The 22749-nt window shown below is 46.7% G+C and overlaps 1 protein-coding gene and 1 long non-coding RNA gene across 2 annotated transcripts in view; one reads left to right on the top strand and one right to left on the bottom strand.

Annotated features, from left to right (window-relative positions):
- COLGALT2 (collagen beta(1-O)galactosyltransferase 2) overlaps positions 1–18611 on the bottom strand; it is a 45548-nt gene extending 26937 nt beyond the window's left edge. The window contains exon 1 of the mRNA XM_071751368.1: positions 18289–18611. Coding sequence (XP_071607469.1) covers positions 18289–18542 — 254 coding nt within the window. The 5' untranslated portion in view covers positions 18543–18611. The remainder of the gene's footprint in view (positions 1–18288) is intronic.
- LOC139799387 (uncharacterized) lies at positions 17666–21309 on the top strand. Its single transcript, XR_011727240.1, has 2 exons — positions 17666–18090; positions 21016–21309. It is a non-coding gene; the product is annotated as an uncharacterized lncRNA (long non-coding RNA).
- The last annotated feature ends 1440 nt before the right edge of the window (positions 21310–22749 follow it).

Raw genomic sequence — 22749 nt, 5'->3', positions numbered from 1 at the left:
TACTACCAACTGCTCCATCTTGTCCTTCCCAGGACAGAGCTTTGTGGCTCTTGTGGCACCTGTGGCTCTTGTTGACCCAGAACTAAGCAGACTCAGTTAATAGACAATTTTCTTCTCATTAGCAACACTGCTGCTTTGTAGATATTTGTGCTGCTCCCTGGACTGCCAGCCTGACCTTGCATCTACTAAAATCCAAGGCATGGATACCTCCTGTCTGACAGATCTTGATGGAATCAGAGGTTAACACATGAGGTGTGTCACAACCAAGCCATGCAGAGGCTGGGAACAACTTTAAGCTTTCCTTACCAACACATCATTGTAGCCCAATTATGCTCACACAGTTCATTAACAAGGCCCAGCTCCAAAGAACCGTTTTAAGCATTTCATAGAACCACAGAATCATCAAGCCCTTCAAGATCATTAAGTCCAATCATCAGCCCCACACCACCATAATCACTGAACCACCTCCCAAAGCACCACTGAGCTCCCCCACTTAAACCAAGTTGTTAAAAATCATAATGTTTGGGTGAGCCTTTTTAGCTTAACAGGGACTTGGCATTTGTTTGAGGGTTTTCCTGAATGAAAGACAGGCTTTTCCAAGCACCTCCTTTTGGGTTTTCATCATTTTAGCTTGGTCCCCAAGATGCCAGCTCCCAGGAAAGAGGGGTCTGAGCCCAGATCAGTGGCAGGGGTTCTGTGGAAGCCTGGATTACAAGAGCAGCAAGAGACTCCAGGCTGGGCAGCCAGACAAGAACAGGACCTCACAGGACAGGAATGCAACAAATATGTCTCTTCCCTCACTCTTTCCTCACGTCCTTCAGCAATTTGTGGATAATGGATTTTGCTGGCAGCTGGCAGCAGCAGTGACTTTAAAACCTTCAATCATCTTCCAAGCCCAAGTGAAAGAATGATTCACACATGTGTGACATGCACTTGGATCTTTGCTCTTTCTACACTACCTCAAGAAATCCCTGATTTTCTTGTCTCTTACTCCCTAGGATCCTAATTAAGATCACTCTAATGACAGAGTAATGTGCTCTAGACATTTCTGCTTTAGCAGGTCCCTTCCAATTTGATGATTCCAATTTGATGATTCTGTGAACTATATGACTTTCTTTCCATCATGAATGAATTTCCAGTCTAATAACCTACAAGACCTAATCAGCATCATTTTAGCACACAGAAGCACTTTTTATTCTAATCCAAATACCATACAACTAAATGGCTACAAATAAAAGTGATTTTCCATAATTTTTTTTCTGCACAGCCAGTGGAGGCTGTGAGAAACAATGTAAGGAAATGGGAAATGGGAACAGAGTATTTTAAATCATGTTACTAATTAGGAGAAGTTCAAGCAGCCATAGAAAACACACCAAGGTAAATCTGGAGCAAAGGAAAATTCAAGTTTTTTACCAGTCGAGAATCTGCTCTGTGATCTGGAAACCCTCAGGATGTTTTAAGTGACACCAGAGTGGTTTTACACAATAATTGCCCTTTCCATGTGATATGCAACAATAAAGACATTCTTCCCAAAGGTTTACTGTCAGGTTTTCTTTGAGGCCATAGGAGATGTAAAATAGGACCACAATGATTTGCAGCTCAAACCAGAACAAGTCAGGAAGAACTCAACGAGTTCTAGTAACAGGGTTTCCTGAGATGGAACCCAAATCTAGCATTTGGAGGAAAGATGTGCTTCCAAATAGGGAAGGAAAGCAAAGAGAAATGTAAAAACAGAACATAAACTGTTCTTCTTACAAGCAGAGTGATACAGGATGCTTGGCTACCCACAAAGATACTGCCTCTGGAGACAGAAGGATGGGTATGCCCAGGAGGGCCAAAGATGCTCAAAGTTGTCACTGAAAATCTATGGGATTTCCTATCTTCATCCCATCCTCTCTGGAACTTCCAACCTTTACACAACAGAGTGATCATTGAAATACAGGGGGACTGTCACCCCCTGTGTCTATTTATCAGGGTCTATTTATAATTATGTCTATTTATTGATGATATTAAAGGTCTTTTCCAACCAACATGATTCTGTGAAGTCAGCTCTGCATTTATGGCAGATTTCCCTTCAGACCCTGGGATTCTCCAGTTAGCCAGGAATTCCTTTGCTGTTGCTGGAGGCTGAATGGTGCTGCTAACAGGACAACAGCACCAAGCCCTCCAGACCCAGGCTTCAACAAGTTGGTTCCTGCCCACATGCTCAGATGCACAGAGCCATCACAGAGAAAACCTCCACAGTGAAACATTTCACAGATGTGTTGTGATTTCTGGACCTGGACAGACTGGAGAGTTGGGCTGATCCCAACGGGATGAGGTTCAACACAAGAACCCCATGGGGAGCTCCAGGCTGGGCACAGAGTGGCTGAGAGCAGCCAGACAGAGAGGGACCTGGGAGTCTGGATTGCCAGGAAGGTGACCATGAGCCAGCAGTGTGCCCAGGTGGCCAAGAAGGCCAATGGCATCCTGGGCTGGCTCAGGAACAGCGTGGCCAGCAGGTCCAGGGAAGGGATTCTGCCCCTGTGCTCAGCCCTGGGGAGGCCACAGCTTGAGTCCTGTGTCCAGTTCTGGGCCCCTCAGCTCAGGAAGGAGATTGAGGTGCTGGAGCAGGTCCAAAGGAGGCAACTGGGCTGGGGAAGGGACTGGAGCACAGATCCTATGAGGAGAGGCTGAGGGAGCTGGGGGTGTTGAGGCTGGAGAAGAGGAGGCTCAGGGGAGACCTCATCACTCTCTCCAACTCCCTGAAAGGAGGTTGGAGCCAGGGGGGGGTTGGGCTCTTTTCCCAGGCAACTCTCAGCAAGACAAGAGGGCACAAGAGGTCTCAAGTTGTGCCAGGGGAGGTTTAGGTTGGACATGAGAAAGAATTTCTTTCTGGAGAGGGTGCTCAGGCATTGGAATGGGCTGCCCAGGGAAGGGGTGGATTCTCCATCCCTGGAGATATTTCAAAAGAGCCTGGATGTGGCACTCAGTGCCATGGGCTGGGAACTGCAGTGGGAGTGGATCAAGGGTTGGACTTGATGAGCTCTGAGGTCCCTTCCAACCCAGCCAATTCTAGGATTCTATGATTCTATGATTCTGAACAAAATGTGGCACACATGCTAGGAGGCCTCTTCCAGTTCATCAGGCCTGAAAGACTTTGAGGATTCAGGCAACATACTGGCTGAGCAACAGGTTGTAAAATTCTATCTCTGTAGGCTTTTGGACAGCAGTTGTCTGTGCTGAAGCTGCACACCCAAATGGAGGACCTGATGCTCTTCTGCAACCCCAGTGCCCACCTCCTGACAATTCTCTCCACCAACACTTGCAGAGTTAGAAAAATCTGAGGCAGATGTTTCTGTATGCCCTATGGGTACATATCCATCCCTTCAGAAGCAACGATCTGTCTTTGCCCACAAAGGCTTGGAAAAGACAGAGCAGGCAGGGAGGAAATCTGGAGTCAGGAGTATCCAAGTGCAGCATCCTGACCGAAGAGTCAACCAGTGGCAACACCAGCATCTGTGAGAAGCATCCCATCAGCTTCCAAAGGGCTGGGATTCTCTTTGACCCTCATGGGGACATACAGGCTGATGGGCCTGTTGCAAAGGGTTCTATTTTTGCTGCCTAAAGCACCACAAAAGACATTATGACACAACAGAGGACACTCAGTGCATGGCTGAAGAGCATCACCTGCCCTGCAAGAAGAGGTTGAGGGACAATCCTCAGCTCCTCAGCCTGCTGGCACTGTGTCCCTTGGGATTCACTCACCCCTCCCCTCTTCCAGCTCAGCACACATCACTCCCAGTGTAGCTGAGGAATGAGCTTGGCCCAGGCTCTGCTGCACATCAAGCCCCTGGCCAATTTGTGCTCAGAAATCTGACTCTGCACTTCTCCTCCATGAAAGCCCTCACTGTCTGGGCATGGAGGGGGCTATGTACCAATGGAGAGATCAGTGGAGACACATGGAGAAACCTCAGCACTGCTCTCAAAGCACAGAGACCACTGCTGTCAAACACCCACAGAGAGTTAAGGCCAAGTTTAAAGCTTTCCACCCCAAGACAGAACTCCAGGCTTTGCCTTGCACAGGCAAAACAACTACAATCTGGGTTTTTGTCATTGCTTCTGCACATGAATCTCTTTCCACCCTGATGATCAGCAATGCTGCTGATGATACAGAATAAAAAAGGAATCAAACCCCAGTCAGGAAGGGTAATTCCTTCCCTACTCCTAGGACAGGGCTGTCTCAGGTATGTGGGTGTGATGTACCAGGTATCAGATTTACAGACACAGAGTGACCAAGACTTTTTCAAAGAAGTTCAACTTCAGGATGTATCAAGAACAGCAGTTTTCAAACTGAGGTCAGCAGATATCTATGGATTGTTTCAAGTTTTTTGTGAGAGTAACTCAAAAAAAACCCCACCCTACCATACCTATGTCAAAATTTGCTATACAAGCACCTACTTTCCCCCAGGAAAAACATGCTGGGTTCACACTCAGCCCACAGAGTACCATTCCCCTTTCACTTGTGCTAGAAAGATCAGTAGCAGTGCCCCCAGCAGAATCAAAGCCCTCATCTAAAACTTCTGTGACAAATGTTCCTTGCCTTACAGGTCAGCTACAATAACTGAGCAGCTGCAATCACAGACTAAATTAACTCAGTGGATTTTGGTAGACAGAGATAATTCACATATAGGTGTATTTGGGGACAAGAGAGAGTTGTGACTGAAGCATACACAAATAAGTTGTGACTTATTCCATACACAAATGGCCTCATTTGGGCCAGGATAGAGCTAATTTTCTGTCCTGTAATTTTACTTTCATCTAAGTCTCTTCTCAGGAGCTGTACTGCCCAAAATTAACAGCAAGTTTCTCAGTCAGTGTCTGGGACTGATAACACTGATGTTTATAGTTACAGCTAGAACCAAGTTCCTCAGTTCTGAGGAACATCTTATGCTCCAGAAAGAGAAAAGGAGTAAAGAGTCACACCTGCAACCCTTCTTCAGTGAGGAGCAGGCAAGATAAATGACCAGAATTGACCAAACAGAGGATTCCATCCCATACACCTCATACTCAGGATAAATTTGTGGGATTATGAGGGTCAAGCCCCTTCCCTTCAGCCCTTCTTCACCCATTCCTGCTTTCTTTGGCATCCTGGGAGGGTTCCATCCATTCCTCTCCCTGTGCTCCTGATCCATCCCAGCCTGAATCTGTGTGCTCCCAACTGCTGCTGACTCCAGGATTCCAGCCTGGACTTTCCCAGGGAGCCTTGGGAGTGATGTGAGAGTTACTGGGGGAAAGGATGAGGAACATGGTATTGTTTTTCTTTATGTTTGTATATATTTAGTTATTTTCCTTTTTTTATCATTACTGTTTCATAAAAGCTGTGTAGTTTAGTTTCCAACCTGTAAATCTCTCTCTCTTATTCTCTCTCCTTAATTAATAAAGGGGGATTAATAAAGAGAATCTGTCATTCAGTTAATGGCCAGCCTGGCATTAAACCATGACAAAAGGTTATACAAGGAGCCAACCAAGGCTGTGACCAGGACAGTTTTTCCAACTATTACTCCACAAAGTGATAAAGCCAAAGGCTAAGGCACCCCAGTGAGTCACAACATCAGGAATAAAACATTTTTGCCTTTTCAGGGATTATCAGAGCTTCAGATAGCACCCTTGAAAAGGAACACAGCCAGAAACATGAGAGTCATTTACCTTCCTGTAGTCTGGGATCAAGAAATCAGCAATAAAAAAGCCAACCCAAAGTGTTAATGTTGGAGATAAACCAACCCTTCCCTCCCAGAATAAACAAGCCCCCAAACAGCTTAATAACCAGTGCATAACCCCTGTGAATCCACAAGGTGAGGTTAATCCTACACAGCATCTGATGACATCAGACTGTAAATTTCTCTGGATCTGCTGTAAATTTGCAGGAAAAACACAGAGGGTTTCATTATCCTCTCACTGGCACAGCTCTCACTTGGCATAAAGGAGTTTATGCCAAATTTTGCTTTCATTAAGCTAAAGTTTACAGTCAGCAGCAAATTATTTTCGAGTTGAAGTCTGAAGAAGCCAGCAGTAACAGGGGACTTCATGGTTTTGGTCTAATCTTTCTCAAGCAGCCAGTTATTATGGCAAATGGAGGTTGCATGGAATGGTATAGTGCTTCAAAATAAACAGATTATGTCATACTTGCTGGCAATGGACTGAAAAATCTCTTATGCATAATTAAGAGATTAGAAAAACATCCACTGCAGCCCAGCGGGGGGAAAAAGGGAAAAAAATTCAACCTTTACATATGAAGTAGAGAGTTTTCCTGAATGTCATCTGTAATTTTGTCTGTCCCACTTCAGAGGAAGAAACAGCTGAAAAGGTGAAAATACCACATATGCTGAGAAGGTTCTGAATATGGGAAGGGGGGGATGGGAACAAACACCACTTTGCTGGCATGAAATAGTCAATTTATTAATGAAAATTTTCTCAGTTTCAGTAAGAGACAGATTTTACAGTGTTCTCACTTTGAATGGCTAAATGTACTCATCTAAAATGTAGTTCTGGGAATTAGGCAATTTGAATCAGAGAGCTCAGAGGGCATGCCCAGAGGCTCCCAAAATCCTCAGAAAAGCCTCAACCTCCCCAAACACTGGACTGAGGCAGCGTTAGAGCTTCATTACACAAAGACAGAAATAAAGGAGATTAATGGATTTTCACAAATCACAAAAAAAAACAATAGGGGCCAGGGCTGGGAATGATAAACGCCTACACTCCTTCCAAAATATGCAGTGAAATAAATTACAAATATTCAGCTTTTGTACAGTAGTTTACTTAACACTTTCACAGAGTATTTGTCAGACTGGTGGTAAATTTATGGCCAAGCAATCTCAAGAACAACTTTTCCTCCATGTTGCTCTTAAGAAAAGCTCAAAGGCAAAGTCTCTCTTCCCGTATTTTGCTTTCATGACTGAAAAAAGGCCCTGGGTTGTAGGAGATGTAGCTCTAGATTTAGTTTTTTAAGAAGCACTCATACTGGAAGAAAACACAACCAAAACCATCTCCAGGATTAGAAATACTCTGCACACACTTGTAACAACCCAGTGTAGAAACTGAAAGGGAGCTGAGGCTTCCAGACTCCAGTAAATGCCAATAAATTATTTACTACTGTTGTAGTGTCTCAAAATCTGGGCCAAATCTCTCCATTTCCTTGCTCAACAGACTCCTTCCTTCCTCTGCTGACCTTGTGCTCTCTCTCCCCAGTTTCAGACTCAGGGGCAAAAGAGATGTGGACAAGAGACAGTTGTGATTCTAAACTGGTTTATTTACTGCCTCTCATCTCACTGTACTTTGAAGTGTGTGCCTCTCAGCAAGCTGTCAAACCAGGCAGCCAGACCTCTGTTTTTCCTGCCTCACTCAGTACCCAGGTGGAAAAAAAACCCATTTTTCCTATACTCTCCTACAGACAACAGAAGAGAACTAACACCACACCACCAACCACCCCATCCCTTAACACAGCTATGTGTAAGAAAGCATTTCTAACTTAAATTCCAAATACTTTGGCCCAGCTAAAACTTCTGGCTCAGAATCCCTCTCATTTGGGATCTCAAATTTCACTCCCAGATACTGAAATCCACTGAAATCTCCTGTGCAGGGAGGGCTGGGACACATGTGCTGGACACATGGCTACCGTTTGAACACACATGGCAGTCTACAGATGCCAGACTCAGGTCATGTTTTTTTCTTGGAAAATACTGACTCTGGACTCAAACAGATAGAAAATTTGTGCTGTGCTGATGGCTGACTTAAAGAGAAGAAAATAAACAGTGGGTTCTCAACATTTCTCTTGTAAACTCAGCAGCCTTCTATAAGTAAAGTTGTGTGTTTCTCATCCCTGACTGAGGAAAAGGGAACATGGGAATACAGTGACATTGGAACAAAGTATGGGATTGCTTCCATTACAGCACACACTATCTCATTCCTCACTAATGCTGTCCTCTTGGTGCTGGTGTCAGCTTGCACTGGGGAGGTGCAAGCTTCAGGGAGAGCTGAGCACTGACAGCAGCAGCATCAGTAAGTGCCTGGAGAGAAAAATCCAAGTGCACTCCTTATTTGATAGTTTAATCCTGCCCACTGAGTTTAATCCTCTCCACTGTTGGAGGAGAGATTTTCCTCCTTTGTTGCCTGGATGTAAATAAAGAGAGGAAATGGGCACTGGCTTAATCTCAGAAGCCACTTCCTATTAATTGACTGGAAGCCCCACACAATATATCCCAGAATTATCAACTCGTTTGGGTTAGGAGGGACCTTAAAGATCAGCTAATTCTAACCCCCTGCCATGGGCACCTCCCCCTAGATCAAGTCTCTTCTGTAGTACACTGAATTTATAGAATTTATACTTGCTGCCATTTGTGATTGACATGGAGAGCAGCCAGACAGAGAGGGACCTGGGAGTCTGGATTGCCAGGAAGGTGACCATGAGCCAGCAGTGTGCCCAGGTGGCCAAGAAGGCCAATGGCATCCTGGGCTGGCTGAGGAACAGTGTGGCCAGCAGGTCCAGGGAAGGGATTCTGCCCCTGTGCTCAGCCCTGGGGAGGCCACAGCTTGAGTCCTGTGTCCAGTTCTGGGCCCCTCAGCTCAGGAAGGAGATTGAGGTGCTGGAGCAGGTCCAAAGGAGGCAACTGGGCTGGGGAAGGGACTGGAGCACAGATCCTATGAGGAGAGGCTGAGGGAGCTGGGGGTGTTGAGGCTGGAGAAGAGGAGGCTCAGGGGAGACCTCATCACTCTCTCCAACTCCCTGAAAGGAGGTTGGAGCCAGGGGGGGGTTGGGCTCTTTTCCCAGGCAACTCTCAGCAAGACAAGAGGGCACAAGAGGTCTCAAGTTGTGCCAGGGGAGGTTTAGGTTGGACATGAGAAAGAATTTCTTGATGGAGAGGGTGATCAGCCATTGGAATGGGCTGCCCAGGGAAGGGGTGGATTCTCCATCCCTGGAGATATTTCAAAAGAGCCTGGATGTGGCACTCAGTGCCATGGGCTGGGAACTGCAGTGGGAGTGGATCAAGGGTTGGACTTGATGAGCTCTGAGGTCCCTTCCAACCCAGCCAATTCTATGATTCTGTGATTCTATGACATCCACCTGCTCTGCAGTGCCTGGGGTCAAACAAGGGTGCAGTCTATAAGCAGAATGCAAAAAGAGCAAATCTGAAGGTGACTGAAGCCCCCCTCAGCTAGCAAGATCAGCCAGCACCATTACACTGGCTTTGCAATCTGCTGAGCATTGAAAAGAAATTACTGCTTTCCCAGTATAGCTCTGGACATCTATTCCTCTCCTCTTACATCTGCATCAGGTATATAAAGACAGGCAGGTCCAAAAAACCAGATGTGATGTTTGTAGTCAAAGTTGCTGGAAACATCCCTGGTAGCATCTTAATTCTTGTTCTGTAAAACAGAGTTTCCTTCAAGTCTCAGGTATCAGGAAAAAAAGCCTGGCAAGAGCCTTCGTTTGTGTGAAGTCAGAGCAGAGTTCTGCCAGCAGACAGCTATGAGCTCACTGTTCTGAAATAACTCAGGGATGAGACCTTTTGTGGAAGCAACAACTGACTTGTTTGTGTGAGAAATAAAGGAGGAGAGGGGGGAAATGAGCACACACTAGAAGTGATGTGTGCCACAAGCCCACTCCATGGCTTGACAATCATAATTTGCATTTTAATCCTGCTTTAAGTAAAAAAAAAAAATAATCAAATCATAAATTGGAGAAGATATTTAGCAGCAGTCACATTTCCAGTTACATACTGAATTTATTTCAGATTAATGTCTTGAAAAATTCAGTCCAACCAATGTCTCTGACAGCCAGCTCCAGAGCAAAATAATTTTTGAAGATGCAAAAGACCCAAAAAGCAATGATTATTCCCTGCTAACCTATTTAAAAGAATTTGGGTAGGCTCCTCCAGAACCCTGGAGCCACTCATCTCAGAGACAACTAAATGGAAACTCCAACCAGAACTTCCTACCAAAGCAGCACAAATTATAAGTAGCAAACACAGCAGCATCCAGAAACTTATTTAAGTAAATCCTCCTCACACCCTCCGCGTTCCAGAAGCCAAAGGCAGGGACTGGGAAAAGGAAAAACCCCTCAGAGTAGATGAAAAAGGAGGTTCAAGCCCACCCAAAGAACCTGGAGGTGAACAAATCCACGGGACCTGATGGGATTCACCCACAGGTCCTGAAAGAACTGGGGGATGAAGTTGCAAAGTCCATCAGATTTGAAAGGTACATATTTGAAGACACAGCTGCCTTCACTCCTGAACAAGGAGCATCCCAGCTATTCCAAGTAAGTAATCACCTTTCCCAAAGAAACACAAGGGACATTGCAGGAACAGAAATCCAGTCTTCTCCAGAGGAACCCTTTATTCAGTCTCTGGCACAACATTAAGCCACTTATTTGGCAGGACCACACGGGGGTGTTCAGTCTGGAGAAGAGGAGGCTGAGAGGAGACCTCAGAGCTCTCCTCAACTCCCCCAGGGGAGGTTGGAGTGAGGAGGGAAAAAGCCTCTTCTCCTTAATGGTGGAAGCTGCACCAGAGGAGGTTTAGGCTGGATGTTAGGGAATATTTTCTCACTGAGAGGGCTGTCAGGCATTGGAATGGCCCAGGACAGTGGTGGAGCCACCAGCCCTGGAAGCATTTAAAAGGTGTTTGGACCTGGTCCTTAAGGACATGGTTTAGTAGTTGGATTGTGGTGTTGGTCACAGGTTGGACTGGATGACCCTGGAGGTCTCTTCCAACCTAAACATTCAGTGATATAAATATCAGGAAGAAGTTTTTTCCTGTGAGGGTGACAGCCCTGGCCCAGGCTGCCCAGGGGGGTTTGTGGAATCTCCTTCCCTGGAGCCATTCAAATCCCACCAGGATGTGTTCTGTGTGACCTCCTGGAGGTGACCCTGCCCTGGCAGGGGGTGTTGGACTTGATGATCTTTCAAGGTCCCTTCCAACCCCTCATTTTCTGTGATCTGGGAAGAAGAGGATTAACTTGTCACATCACAAATCATCACCAAAGTGGGAAAACCAGGAAACTTTGGTGACTCAACTCCATTTTAAAACATTTACCAGTTCCAGAGTCAGATGGAAAAACTTTAAAATCAAAATATATTTATTAGGTCCCCTGTTAACTTTCCAGAAGGAAAACTGAAACTATTCTACAGTCACAAAAGTACTTTGGGGTCCAAGGAGCCCATATATAAGTCAGATAAATAGATAGGCAGATATATACAAAAGCATCCATGCACTCACACATAACAAAACCAACCATTTTTATTTTTAAAAATGGGATTCAGGCACTGAACGAAGTAAATTGTGCAGTTCCAATGATAATAATTCTTTAAAAGTCTTTTTTTTCTTCACTGAGGAGCCTTTTCACAGTGCTTCTTGCCTGTCTGAAGGAGCTGGACACTTTGTCAGAAGATGGCAAAAAAATCCACACTAAAAAACTTTCTATTCCAATCTTCCTATTTTCTATCCCTATCTTATTTTCTATCCCTCTCTTTCTTTAGCCTGAAATTTTGATGCACGTGGGCCCTGCTTAGCTGTAACCCACCTTTGGTGATAAGCACCAGCAATACACTCACTGAACTCCCTGTCCTCACTAAATATCCTCATTTCACTACAAGAAAGGAAATGAGATGCACATAAATATATTGAAATAATATCAAGCCTGCAACATCATCACAGAGGAAGGAAATTCCAAGTTTCCAACAGACAGCACCCTGCATCATCTCTGCCCTCTCCCTCTCTCCTGAAGCCCAGATGGTATTTCAGGACCATATCCCCACTCTGGGCCCTCATGAAAGAATTCCTTGTTTTCTTCTCCTAAGGCAGGCTCATGCCATGCTTCCCAGGAACCAACTGTGCTCCAGCTGTGCTTAGACAGCTGGGGTCTCTTCTTCAGGAGCCTGAGTAGCTGGGAGCAGGCAGCATTCTGAAAAGGAGACTTGCTTCACTTTGCAGAAAGAACATGTAAAAGGTAAAGGAAAAAAAAAAAACCAAACAAACCCACAAAGCAACTGGAACAGCAGGCTTTACCCAGGTTTCTCCTCACCCCAAAGATCCACCACCCTGTTAGATTCACCCTCAGCTGATCCCAACTTTCAAGACACTCCTTGCCAGTGGTTATCATACAGGGTGCCCAGAGACTGGGGAGCCTCCATCCCTGGAAATATTGAAAACTTGAACAGAAATGGGACTGTGCAGCCTGCTTCAGCTGCCCTACTTGGAGCAACTACAACCTCCAGAGGTGCCTTCCAGCTTTAACCTCATCTGGGATATCCATGCATTACCCTTGGGATGCTCCAGAAGGAAAAGTGGGTTTGTCCTTGTAACACCAGACTGGTAACAGGAACAGGACAAACTTCACCTGGAGGAGACTTAACTGACCCCTGCTTCCAGGTTCACCACAAGTGAAGAAGCTGAATTAGTTCCATAGTTCCATATGCCAGGAATGTAGAGGTGAAATTGGCTCTTTTTTTTTTTTTTTTTTTAAGGGATTAATTCCCTCCAGCACTTTGCAGCCCACACTGGTGCAGCTGATGATCTGACCCAGTCCCACAGCTGCCTCCCCATTTCCCAGCCCCTTGAAGAGGCTTCAGATGTGACAGTCCACATCCTTCCAAGCCTTAATGGGATGAGAAATCCCAGCCCCAGGTCACAAACAAGTAGGGGATTAAGTGGGATCCTGTCCTGGGCAGGAATGAACCCCCTAAGGGCTTTTCACTCCTACTTTGTACATATTTTTAAAAAAGCAAAGCAAATCAAACTTGAAAACTAATTCTTCCTGACCTTTGAAAGCATCCAAAGACTTATAATAAACAACAACCTCTGATACTGAACCCTGTCCTCCTGTTTCTTTGTGACAACACATTATTTTACATTATTTTACATCCCCCAGCTCCTGCTTCTTTCAGTGTTTCTCTGCAGAATTGGAGGTTTTTGCTGAGGAGCAGTTTCAGCTCTGCCCTGCAGATCTCAGTGAGGCAGCAGCAGTCATTTCTAGCTTCCATGCAGATGTTTCTACTGAACAATCTCATTATGCCATTTGCTTAATTTTGCCAAGATTTAAATGAGGACAAAGGGCAAAACCAGCTATTGTGGATATTATGATGGGATAATTTCTTTAGCCTCCCCTGGCTTTCCATTTCTTACATAAATTTACTGCACTTTATGTAAAAGTGACCTCAGTATGGAAGAAGAAACCAGAAATATCAGTCATTAATACTGCATCTGGTCTTAATACATTCAAGAATCCTATGTAGGTTACTTCAACTTTCTTCCCCAATTTCTCCAGCTAGGAAATAGAAGCATTTCTTTAACTCCCATTTTTTTTTTTTTTGTGTAACCATCTAAAATGCAAGTTCTTTGGAAGAAAGTCTTGCACTGCAGGAACATCACCTTAATCCCAACTCCAAGACTGTGCAGATCCTGGTTTGCTCAGCCCCGTTTAGTCCATGATTATGTTATTAAAGCTGTATAATAAATATATCAGAAGTATCTATAAATAGGAATGGGAAACTATAGCCAACAAGTTTAAACCAGTAGCCAAATGAAGTCAGTTTAGTTTCTAAACTTTCAGCTTGTCACGTGGAAGTCATGGCACAGGTAACCACATTTGAAACAGAGAAAAAACCACCAGAGACAGAGCCAGCAGACTGGAACTTCCCCATTATTAAAGAGATTAATCCTGACTGTGAAGATTAAAGTGACCTTCTTGGATAGATGGAGATAGGGACAGAAAACACAGCATGTTTGAAAGCCAACATTTCCCAGTGAGCAGTATCACCCATCAGGGTTTCAAATGAAAATGCATAGAAAATTTCACATTTGAAAAGTAAACAGTTGAAAATAATGCTCAAATAGAGTGTCCCTAGCAAGCTGTAGATTAATAATATAAATTTATGGAAGTTAATTACACTGATCTCATCAGCTTCTGTTTGCAGCTACATCTAATTCTTCTGAGTTAAATCCATTTGCTCACTGGGGCCAGTGGTAGAGTTTTCCCACTGATCTCCTGTCTGGGATTTATTCCAATCTCACCAATGGCTCACATTATAATTTCTGAAATCTAAGCATACCCAAACCTGCAAAGCAGCCACGGGTTTTCAAGCACAAAAGAACCTAATTATTGCTTCCAGACCCCAACTTATTTACACAGCCACTTAATCCCTAGGTTGGTAAAAAGATGAGAGAGCAGATGGCCCACAGCTAAGAACTGGCAGGTATTTAAAGGTGGAATTACATCCAACTTTGCTTTGTTCTACCCTCACCTAATCCAAAGGTAAGGGAAGTGAGGAACTGCTGAATGCAAACACTTCTACTGCTGCAGAGAAGATGAACCTGCCTGACAGACAAAAATGTTCCTTACCTCTGAGGGAATGGATCTCAAATAAAGAAAGAGTCAGCATTGCTCATGTTCAAAACACAAAAAACAAAAACAACAACAAAAAAAACCTAAAAACCAAAAAAATCCACACAAAAAAATATACAAGCACCCAAAAGAGGGTTGAGGAATGCTGACTATGGAACTTCTGGGTCATTTTTATCACCATGTTTTGAGCCAGACATTGTCCAGGCTTTCCACAGGCACCTAAGGAAAGGGCTGGGACCCTGTCCTCCTTCATGAGGACAATTGTCACCTCCCTGTCACCCTTCCACAGCTACACATGCATCTCAGCACTGGGGGAAGCTGGGTTCTGCTAAGATGGGGAATCTTTGCTGTTTGGTAGCCAGCACCAAGCCAGATCCCCTATGGCCACCCCAACAAGTTAAGCAGGGCCAGGGCAAACACCTGAGCACTGCTCCACAGAAATCTTCACTATTAGGTCATTAGGACAATTCTGGGACAAAAAAAACCCTGGGACAAGGTGTCCTGTGTCCATTAGTGCTCTCCAAGGCATTAGGTTTTGGCATGGGTGGCTTCTGTAAAAAGCTGCCAGAAGTTTTCCCTGTGTCTGACAGAGCCAATGCCAGATGGCTCCAAGCTGGACTTGTTGCTGGCCAAGGCCAGTGATAATGCCTCTGTGATAACATAATTAAGAAGGGAAAAAAAAAAGAAAAAAAAAGCCTACTGCATAACAGCAGCTGAAGAAACAAATGAGAACATGTGAGAAAAACAGCCCTGGAAACAGCAAAGTCAGGGAAGGAGGGGGAGAAGGAGCTCCAGGCACTGGAGCAGAGGGTCTCCTGCAGCCCATGGGGAAGCCCATGGCAAGGCAAGCTGTATCCCTGCAATCCATGGAGCTTATCAGCAGAGCAGATAAGCCCCCATGGCTTCTGGAGGTTAACAGTGGAGCATCTATATTCCTACAGCCCATAAAGGACTCCACAGCAGAGCCAGTGGGTGCCTGAAGGAAGCTGTGACCCCATGGAGCTCTTGGGAGGACCTGTGGAGAACCCCCACTGGAGCAGAACCTGGGGCAGCCATGGGAAGGACTGATACTGGAGAAGCTGATGGAGGGCTATCTCCTGGGGGAGGCAGGGGAGCAGGGGAAGTGTGTAAGGAATTCTCCTCTGGAGTGGGAAGGAGTGGCTGAGAGAACATGTGATAAACTGACCCCATCCACCAGCCCCCATCTCCCTGTGCTGCTGGGAAGGAGGAGGCAGAGAGACTGGGAGTGAAGTTGAGCCTGGGTAGAAGGGGAGGATGGGGGAAAGGTTGTCCCAAGATTTGGGTATATTTCTTATTATCCAACGGAGGTGTGATTGGGAATAAATAAAACTGATTTCCTCAAGTTGAGTCTGGGTTGCCCATGAGGGTAACTGGTGAGTGAATTCCCCATCCTTCACTTGACTCATGAACCTGTCATTATATTTTCTCCCTCCTGTCCAGCTGAGGAGGGGCAGAAATAGAGCAGCTTTTGTGGGCACTGGAAGTCCAGCTAGGGTCAGCCCAACACAGCAATGGTGACCAGGGGCCAACATACAGGCCAGGGACCATCCCCAGGAAGCAGTTTGGATGCAGCTTCCTGATTTTTGGATGGGGAAGGAAGAAAGAAAGCCTTAAACTGAAAGGACATGGCTCATAATGTCCTCCTCAAGTCATTAGAACATTCAGCAAATCCTCCTGAAGTTGCTCACAACCACAGAAGCTGGAGAAGTTAGAATTAAGACTAAAGGAAAGCAGGGAATATAAGACTGTCCAGCACACATCTCTTGCTCAGTATCAGGCTAGCAAAGGGAGAGATTGATACAGGCTATGAACAGAAAAATCAGTGTCTGATTCAAACTCAGTCATTGTCTCTTAACCCATCTCTACTGCCATTCATAAAACTTCCAGCCTAGAAATCTGTCTGAGGAATCCACTGTTGAATTTAAGGCCTTGAGCCATATGGAGCACACACAGAATTTCAAGAGATGAGACATGGGTTTCATTTTCATTTTCATTCTCACATTTGAGCATTTTCAAATGCTGACTTGCTCAGGACATTTTGAAGTCTACTCTAAGTGACAGTGAAGGAATTCATCTCTTTGATAACCACCATTTCACTGCCTTTCACACCTTCCCTCTGCAAGGACAGAGGAACACAGGTAAATCCTGGAATTCAAGCACAGTGTCTCAAATGCAAGAGGCTTCCAGAAACAGACTGCATTGTATAATTTGTTCTCAAGAGATTTAATGGTAGATAACAGTCTGTGAGCCTCCTTTTGGTGTGTGTTTTGCATCCTGATCATCCCCAGTGCTGTAAAAGTTCAAAGTCTTACTGGGGAGCTGAAGGGAACAGGACTAAACCTCTCCACAGAATCACTGCCACCCTACAAACACTGCTCACTTTCTGTGGCAGCTCAGAGTACCCACAGACCTCCCTGTACAGTTGCCACATTTCAGTCCTTCCCATTTTATAAAGCTTGACATTTTCAACAGCAAATTTTCCAGTTTAATCGAGTCTGGTGCCTGTGAGCAATCCTCTTAAAAACAGAGTGATATTCTTCTAAGAATCTAAACAGTGAAAGAGAACTTAAAATATGCTATATTATGCACAAAATACTTTAACACAATACTGCAGAGACCTTAAGTAAGGATAATGCAAACAATATATTAAAAAAGTCATAGGGCCAACCAGTGCTCTTGCAGGACTATAAAAAATCCCCAGATTTATTAATTCTGCACTTTACAGCTACAGGCATTTCAGAATCCAGCTTGTTATGGTGATCAGGTCTGCACTTAAAATTTCCACTATGATTTAGAAACACCAAACTCAGCTGAAACACATCTGCTACCAGGAACTCCAACCCAGCACAATTCCTACTGATCCAAATGCAATGCTCCTGAGGCACACAGAGAAACACTCAATGCAACACTTAATGACAGTGCAGTTACAGCTGTGTGACTGGGGCAGGGCTCCTCCCCACAGCCCTTTACACAAATTAAAACTTTATTGCCCTTTCAGGTTACCAGGAGTCTCGAGTGAACTCTGGATCAGGCCCTATAGCACCACTGCTTATTTTACACGAAGGAGATGATCAGGTTTGGGTCCTTCCAAGCAACTCCTGCTCTCCCCAACATTTATGTGAAGTTAGGAGGGAAAGACAGGGGGTGGTTTTATTTCTTTTTTTTTTTCCCTCCTTAGACATAAAGGCAGACTGACCAGTTCCCAAACTGGTCTGATTCCTCCCCCCCCGACGCACATTTGATTGCCACAGCTGCCCCCATGCTGCGCCTTCTGAATACATCTTTGAATCCATCTCTTGGACCACAGCCTTGCAACAATGCTCCTTTTCAATGCCCGACAGCACCTACCCAGCTCTCCTTCTCTCCAACCCTGGAAAACCCGAGCCCCTTTCCCACAAAGCCCGGTATTTACCAGCCAGGGAATCAAACACCACACTCCCACCCCGGCTCTCCCAGCCGCGAAGTTTTCCTGGCTGTGGATTTGGATAAATGCTAAGGCACTGAATATTCCCAGGCTCCGGGCCAGCTTCCCTCGAAAAGCACATATGCTTGATAACCCCCTGGGTGAAGAAATATTAATATCCAACCTAAACCTCCCCTGGAAAAATTTGAGGCCGTTTCCTCTGCTCCTTTTGCGCGGGGAAGACGGACAGACACCCCCCCCCCCCCTCCCTCGCTCCAACCTTTCAGGAGGTAAGAGCCCGATCTCCCCTTTTCTTTTCTTTTTTTTTTTTTTTCCCAAGAAGCCTCCTTTTCTCCAGGCTAAACACCCCCCATTCCCGTATCAGATTTGTGCTCCGGACCCTTCCCAAGCTCCATCGCCCTCCTCCGGACCCTCTCCTTCATGGTTCGGGGGGAATTTTCTCCCTTCCCTCCCTCCTCTCCTCTTACCAGAGGGCGATCCTGTCCTTGGGGTAGCGCAGCCTCTCCACGCAGCCTAAGAAATGGGGCAGCGTGTGGACAGCGTTCCGGGCGAGGATGGCGAGTAACACGCTGGGTTTTTGCAGAGCCGATTCGGCTTGAGGTTGAGGTTCGGGACTCGGGGGTGGAGGTTCCGGGGGTAAAACAGCCCCACAGCCTCCCAGGAGAAGGAGGAGGATGAGGAGCAGAGGACGGGAGGCGCGGACTCCGCCGCTCGCAGCCATGATGCTGGAGCACGCTGGTCGCTCCGGGAGGAGGAGGAGGAGGAGGAAGGGGGGAAGAGGGAGGAGACCCCCAAACCCGGCCTTTGTGGGCAGTACGGCTCTCTGCACCTCCTCCAGCCCGCCCTTCCCCTCTGCAGGCTGCCGGGCATGAGGGGAAGGTGACCACCCCCACCCATCTTGTTAGCGAGCGAGGTGGCCCCAGGTGGGGTTTTTGTCACAAGCCAGGTGGGGCCAACACGTCCCGTGAGCACCCTGGGAAGGGGTCCCAAATGTACACGCAGCCCCAGGTAATCCCGGGATGGGGTTGTACCCCCTGTGCTGGCCAAACCTCGGATCCTGGGGTGGGTTCTGGGTTTCTCACGACAAGAAGGACACGGAGGGGATGGAGTGTGTCCAGGACAAGAGGAGGGGGTCAGCCACAAACTGCACGTGGGGGAGGTTTAGGTGGGGTGTTAGGAAGAATTTCTTCACTAAAAGGGTTGTGAGACATTGGAAGAGGCTGCCAAGGGCAGTGCTGGAGTCACCATCCCTGGAGGCATTAAGAGTCATGGAGACAAAGTGCTTTGGGAGATGGCTTATGTTAAGTAACACTTGGCCGGTGTTAGGTTGATGGTTGGACTTGATGATCCTAAAGGTCTTTTCCAACCAAAATTATTATATGACTCTATGATTTATCAACAAATTTGGGGGTTTAGAGTGCCTTTTCATAGAATCATAGAATCATAGAATGGGCTGGGTTGGAAGGGACCTCAGAGCTCATCAAGTCCAACCCTTGATCCACTCCCACTGCAGTTCCCAGCCCATGGCACTGAGTGCCACATCCAGGCTCTTTGGAAATAGCTCCAGGGATGGAGAATCCACCCCTTCCCTGGGCAGCCCATTCCAATGGCTGATCACCCTCTCCAGAAAGAAATTCTTTCTCATGTCCAACCTAAACCTCCCCTGGCACAACTTGAGACCTCTTGTGCCCTCTTGTCTTGCTGAGAGTTGCCTGGGAAAAAGAGCCCAACCCCCCCTGGCTCCAACCTCCTTTCAGGGAGTTGGAGAGAGTGATGAGGTCTCCCCTGAGCCTCCTCTTCTCCAGCCTCAACACCCCCAGCTCCCTCAGCCTCTCCTCAGAGGATCTGTGCTCCAGTCCCTTCCCCAGCCCAGTTGCCTCCTTTGGACCTGCTCCAGCACCTCAATCTCCTTCCTGAGCTGAGGGGCCCAGAACTGGACACAGGACTCAAGCTGTGGCCTCCCCAGGGCTGAGCACAGGGGCAGAATCCCTTCCCTGGACCTGCTGGCCACGCTCTTCCTGAGCCAGCCCAGGATGCCATTGGCCTTCTTGGCCACCTGGGCACACTGCTGCCTCCTCTTCAGCTTCCTGGCAATCCAGACTCCCAGCTCCCTCTCTGTCTGGCTGCTCTCAGCCACTCTGTGCCCAGCCTGGAGCTCCCCATGGGGTTCTTGTGGCCAAAGTGCAGGACCCGGCACTTGGCCTTGTTGAACCTCGTCCCGTTGGGATCAGCCCAACTCTCCAGTCTGTCCAGGTCCCTCTGCAGAGCCCTCCTGCCTTCCAGCTGATCCACACTCCCCCCCAGCTTAGTGTCATCTGCAAATTTGCTGATGATGGACTCAATCCCCTCATCTCAATCATCACTAAAGATATTGAACAGCACTGGGCCCAACACTGATCCCTGGGGGACACCACGGCCGCCATTTTGATGCAGCCCCGTTCAGCACCACTCTCTGGGCCCGGCCCTCCAGCCAGTTCCTAACCCAGCACAGATGCCCCTGTCCAAGCTGTGGCCTGACAGCTTTTTCAGGAGAATCCTGTGGGAGATGGTGTCAAAGGCCTTGCTGAAGTCCAGGTAGAGCACATCCACAGCCTTCCCCTCATCCACCACTTTTGGCCACTCCTGTCCCTTCCTGCCCTCCAAGTGCCAATGCTGACACCAAGACATCCCTTAGTTTGCTGCTCACATGAAGGTCTTGCCCGCATCCTTCCCCAACGCAGCTTTCTTTACATTTTAATATCAAAAATTATTTTGCATCTATCCTCAGGATGCCAGTGGCCCCCAGCACAGCACCCATCCCACCCTGCAGGAGGGATATGTGGAGTGCATCCAACTGGAGCCTGACTGGAAGGTGAAGATATTCCCTGAATTTCATTGACTTAGGTTATTTGGGCACATTAAACCCTTTTCAAGATGAAATCTCTAATAAACTCTAAGGGCTTTTTACTGTGGGTAGACAGTTCCTCCAATGTGAACAGATCTGCTCTGAGCAGGCAGCACTGTTGCCTCTCTGTTTGCAAGACTTGAATAGGAGGAAACCTTTAGCAAACCAGCAATTGCTTATTAATTAGGCACCATGAATGTTTTGCAGGCAGAATATAAATATATATATAGTTCATGTCTGCAGTGTTCTTTGTTTATATAGTGCAATTTATCAGCCACACTGAGCTGCATTGTCTCCTCTTCCTGACCAGATGACTGACCCAAAAATTAATGCAAAAAGGAACATCCTAGGAAAACAGGAAACTTCAGTAAAGAATCTCCAGTTTGAAGCATCTGCACTAAAATTTGAGAAGAATCTACACTTTTTAAACATCTTCCTGAACAATGAATGAAAATACACTCCTGTTTGCCCTTCATTACACCTTCATAATTGTCCTTCTAGAATGATACATTAATGAGGCTTTTCTTTCATGGTTAGTTTGCCACATGTTGCTTTCATGCTTGGATTCATTAACCAAATAAAGGGAGAAGCTTTGTAGTCTGAAGTGATTAGGGTTTTGCAGGGTCCAGCCAAAGCCCCATGTACATAGTGTTGCTGTCACCCATGGGACCACTCGTGTTTGGGGGATGGGGCCTGAACTTGACATGGGGGTCTGGTTTCTGCCTTTTTTTCATCCACAGTTCAAGCTGGGCCACAATTCCATTTTTAGGAGGCCGTGTGGCAGATTCAGGGGGAATCTGCACCTCCTGCTCCCCCATTCAAGAACAGGGAACTGGTGGAGAGGGTGCAGCAAAGAGCTATGAAAATGAGTAGAAATCATGAGAAAAGGATGAGGGATTTGGGTCGTTTTAGTCTGGAGGAAAGGAGGCTGAGGGGGGGATCTCATCAATACTGATAAATACTTAAGGGATGGGTGTCAGAAGGATGGGGCCAGACTCTTTTCAGTTGTGCCCACTGATAGGACAAGAGGTGATGGGCACAAAGACAGAAAGTTCCACCTAAATACCAGGAGGAACTTTACTTTGGGGGTGGTAGAGCACTGGCACAGCCTGCCCAGAGGGATGGTGGAGCCTCTGGAGGCTGCAGCAATGCAGACTGTGGATTATTGTCATATTGTCAGTGGCTTTGCCTGAACTGTGGGACCTGACTCTTCAGTGTCTTTGTACCTTTTTGGGATGGTTTCTCTGGGAAAGAAGCTGCTTCCCTGAGCAGCACTGATGCTCCTGGGGCATCTCAACCCAGCTGCTTGCAAGCCTGGTGCTGAGCATTCCTGCCTCGCTCCTCACCACTGGAAGAGGTGAGAATTCTGCCACCAGTGGAAGGAAATCTGAATATGTCCTTTAGTCTTTGCAGTTTTGAATACAAACTATAAGCCTGCTAAACATACAGAACACTTCCTTGCACATGAGAGGGGATGCAGGGGCAGCTTTTCCCCTCAGACACAGGGAGTATCAGAGCCAGCAGAGCCAAGCAGGGATCATTTTCCCTTAGAAACCCAGAAAGACGTGGGAGGCAGAGCCTGCAAAGCACATCCTATACGTGACTCCAAGTTTAAAGGTGTGACCCAGCTGCTTATTACTGCAGTCACAGAATCATTTGGGTTGGAAAGGAACCTCTGAGAGCATCAAGTCCAAACCTTGATCCACTACAGCTGTTTTTCCTAGACCATGGCACTCAGTGCCACATCCAGCATCCTCTTAAAAACCTCCAGGGATAGAGAATCCCCCCCCTCCCTGGGCAGCCCATCCCGATGTCTGCAGAAGGCTGAGCATGTTTTCAGCCAGCCCAGCTTTTGGTGTCTTCACTTCAACCCACAGCGGCTTCACCTCCTTCCAGACTTCTCCTTTCTCTTTGTTCAGGGAACAGCAGATCCAACGCCTCCAGCAGCATCCCACAAATCCCGGTTTTCCAGACTTCCCCTCACTTACTCAGCTGACTTTGATGGCTGCCTCACGCTGCGGCACAAAACAAAAAGAAAAGCAAT

The sequence above is a fragment of the Heliangelus exortis genome, chromosome 8, assembly GCF_036169615.1.
Source record: "Heliangelus exortis chromosome 8, bHelExo1.hap1, whole genome shotgun sequence".
Lineage (NCBI taxonomy): Eukaryota > Metazoa > Chordata > Aves > Apodiformes > Trochilidae > Heliangelus > Heliangelus exortis.
Note: the sequence above shows the minus strand (reverse complement) of the source record. Positions and strands in the feature narration are given on the sequence as shown.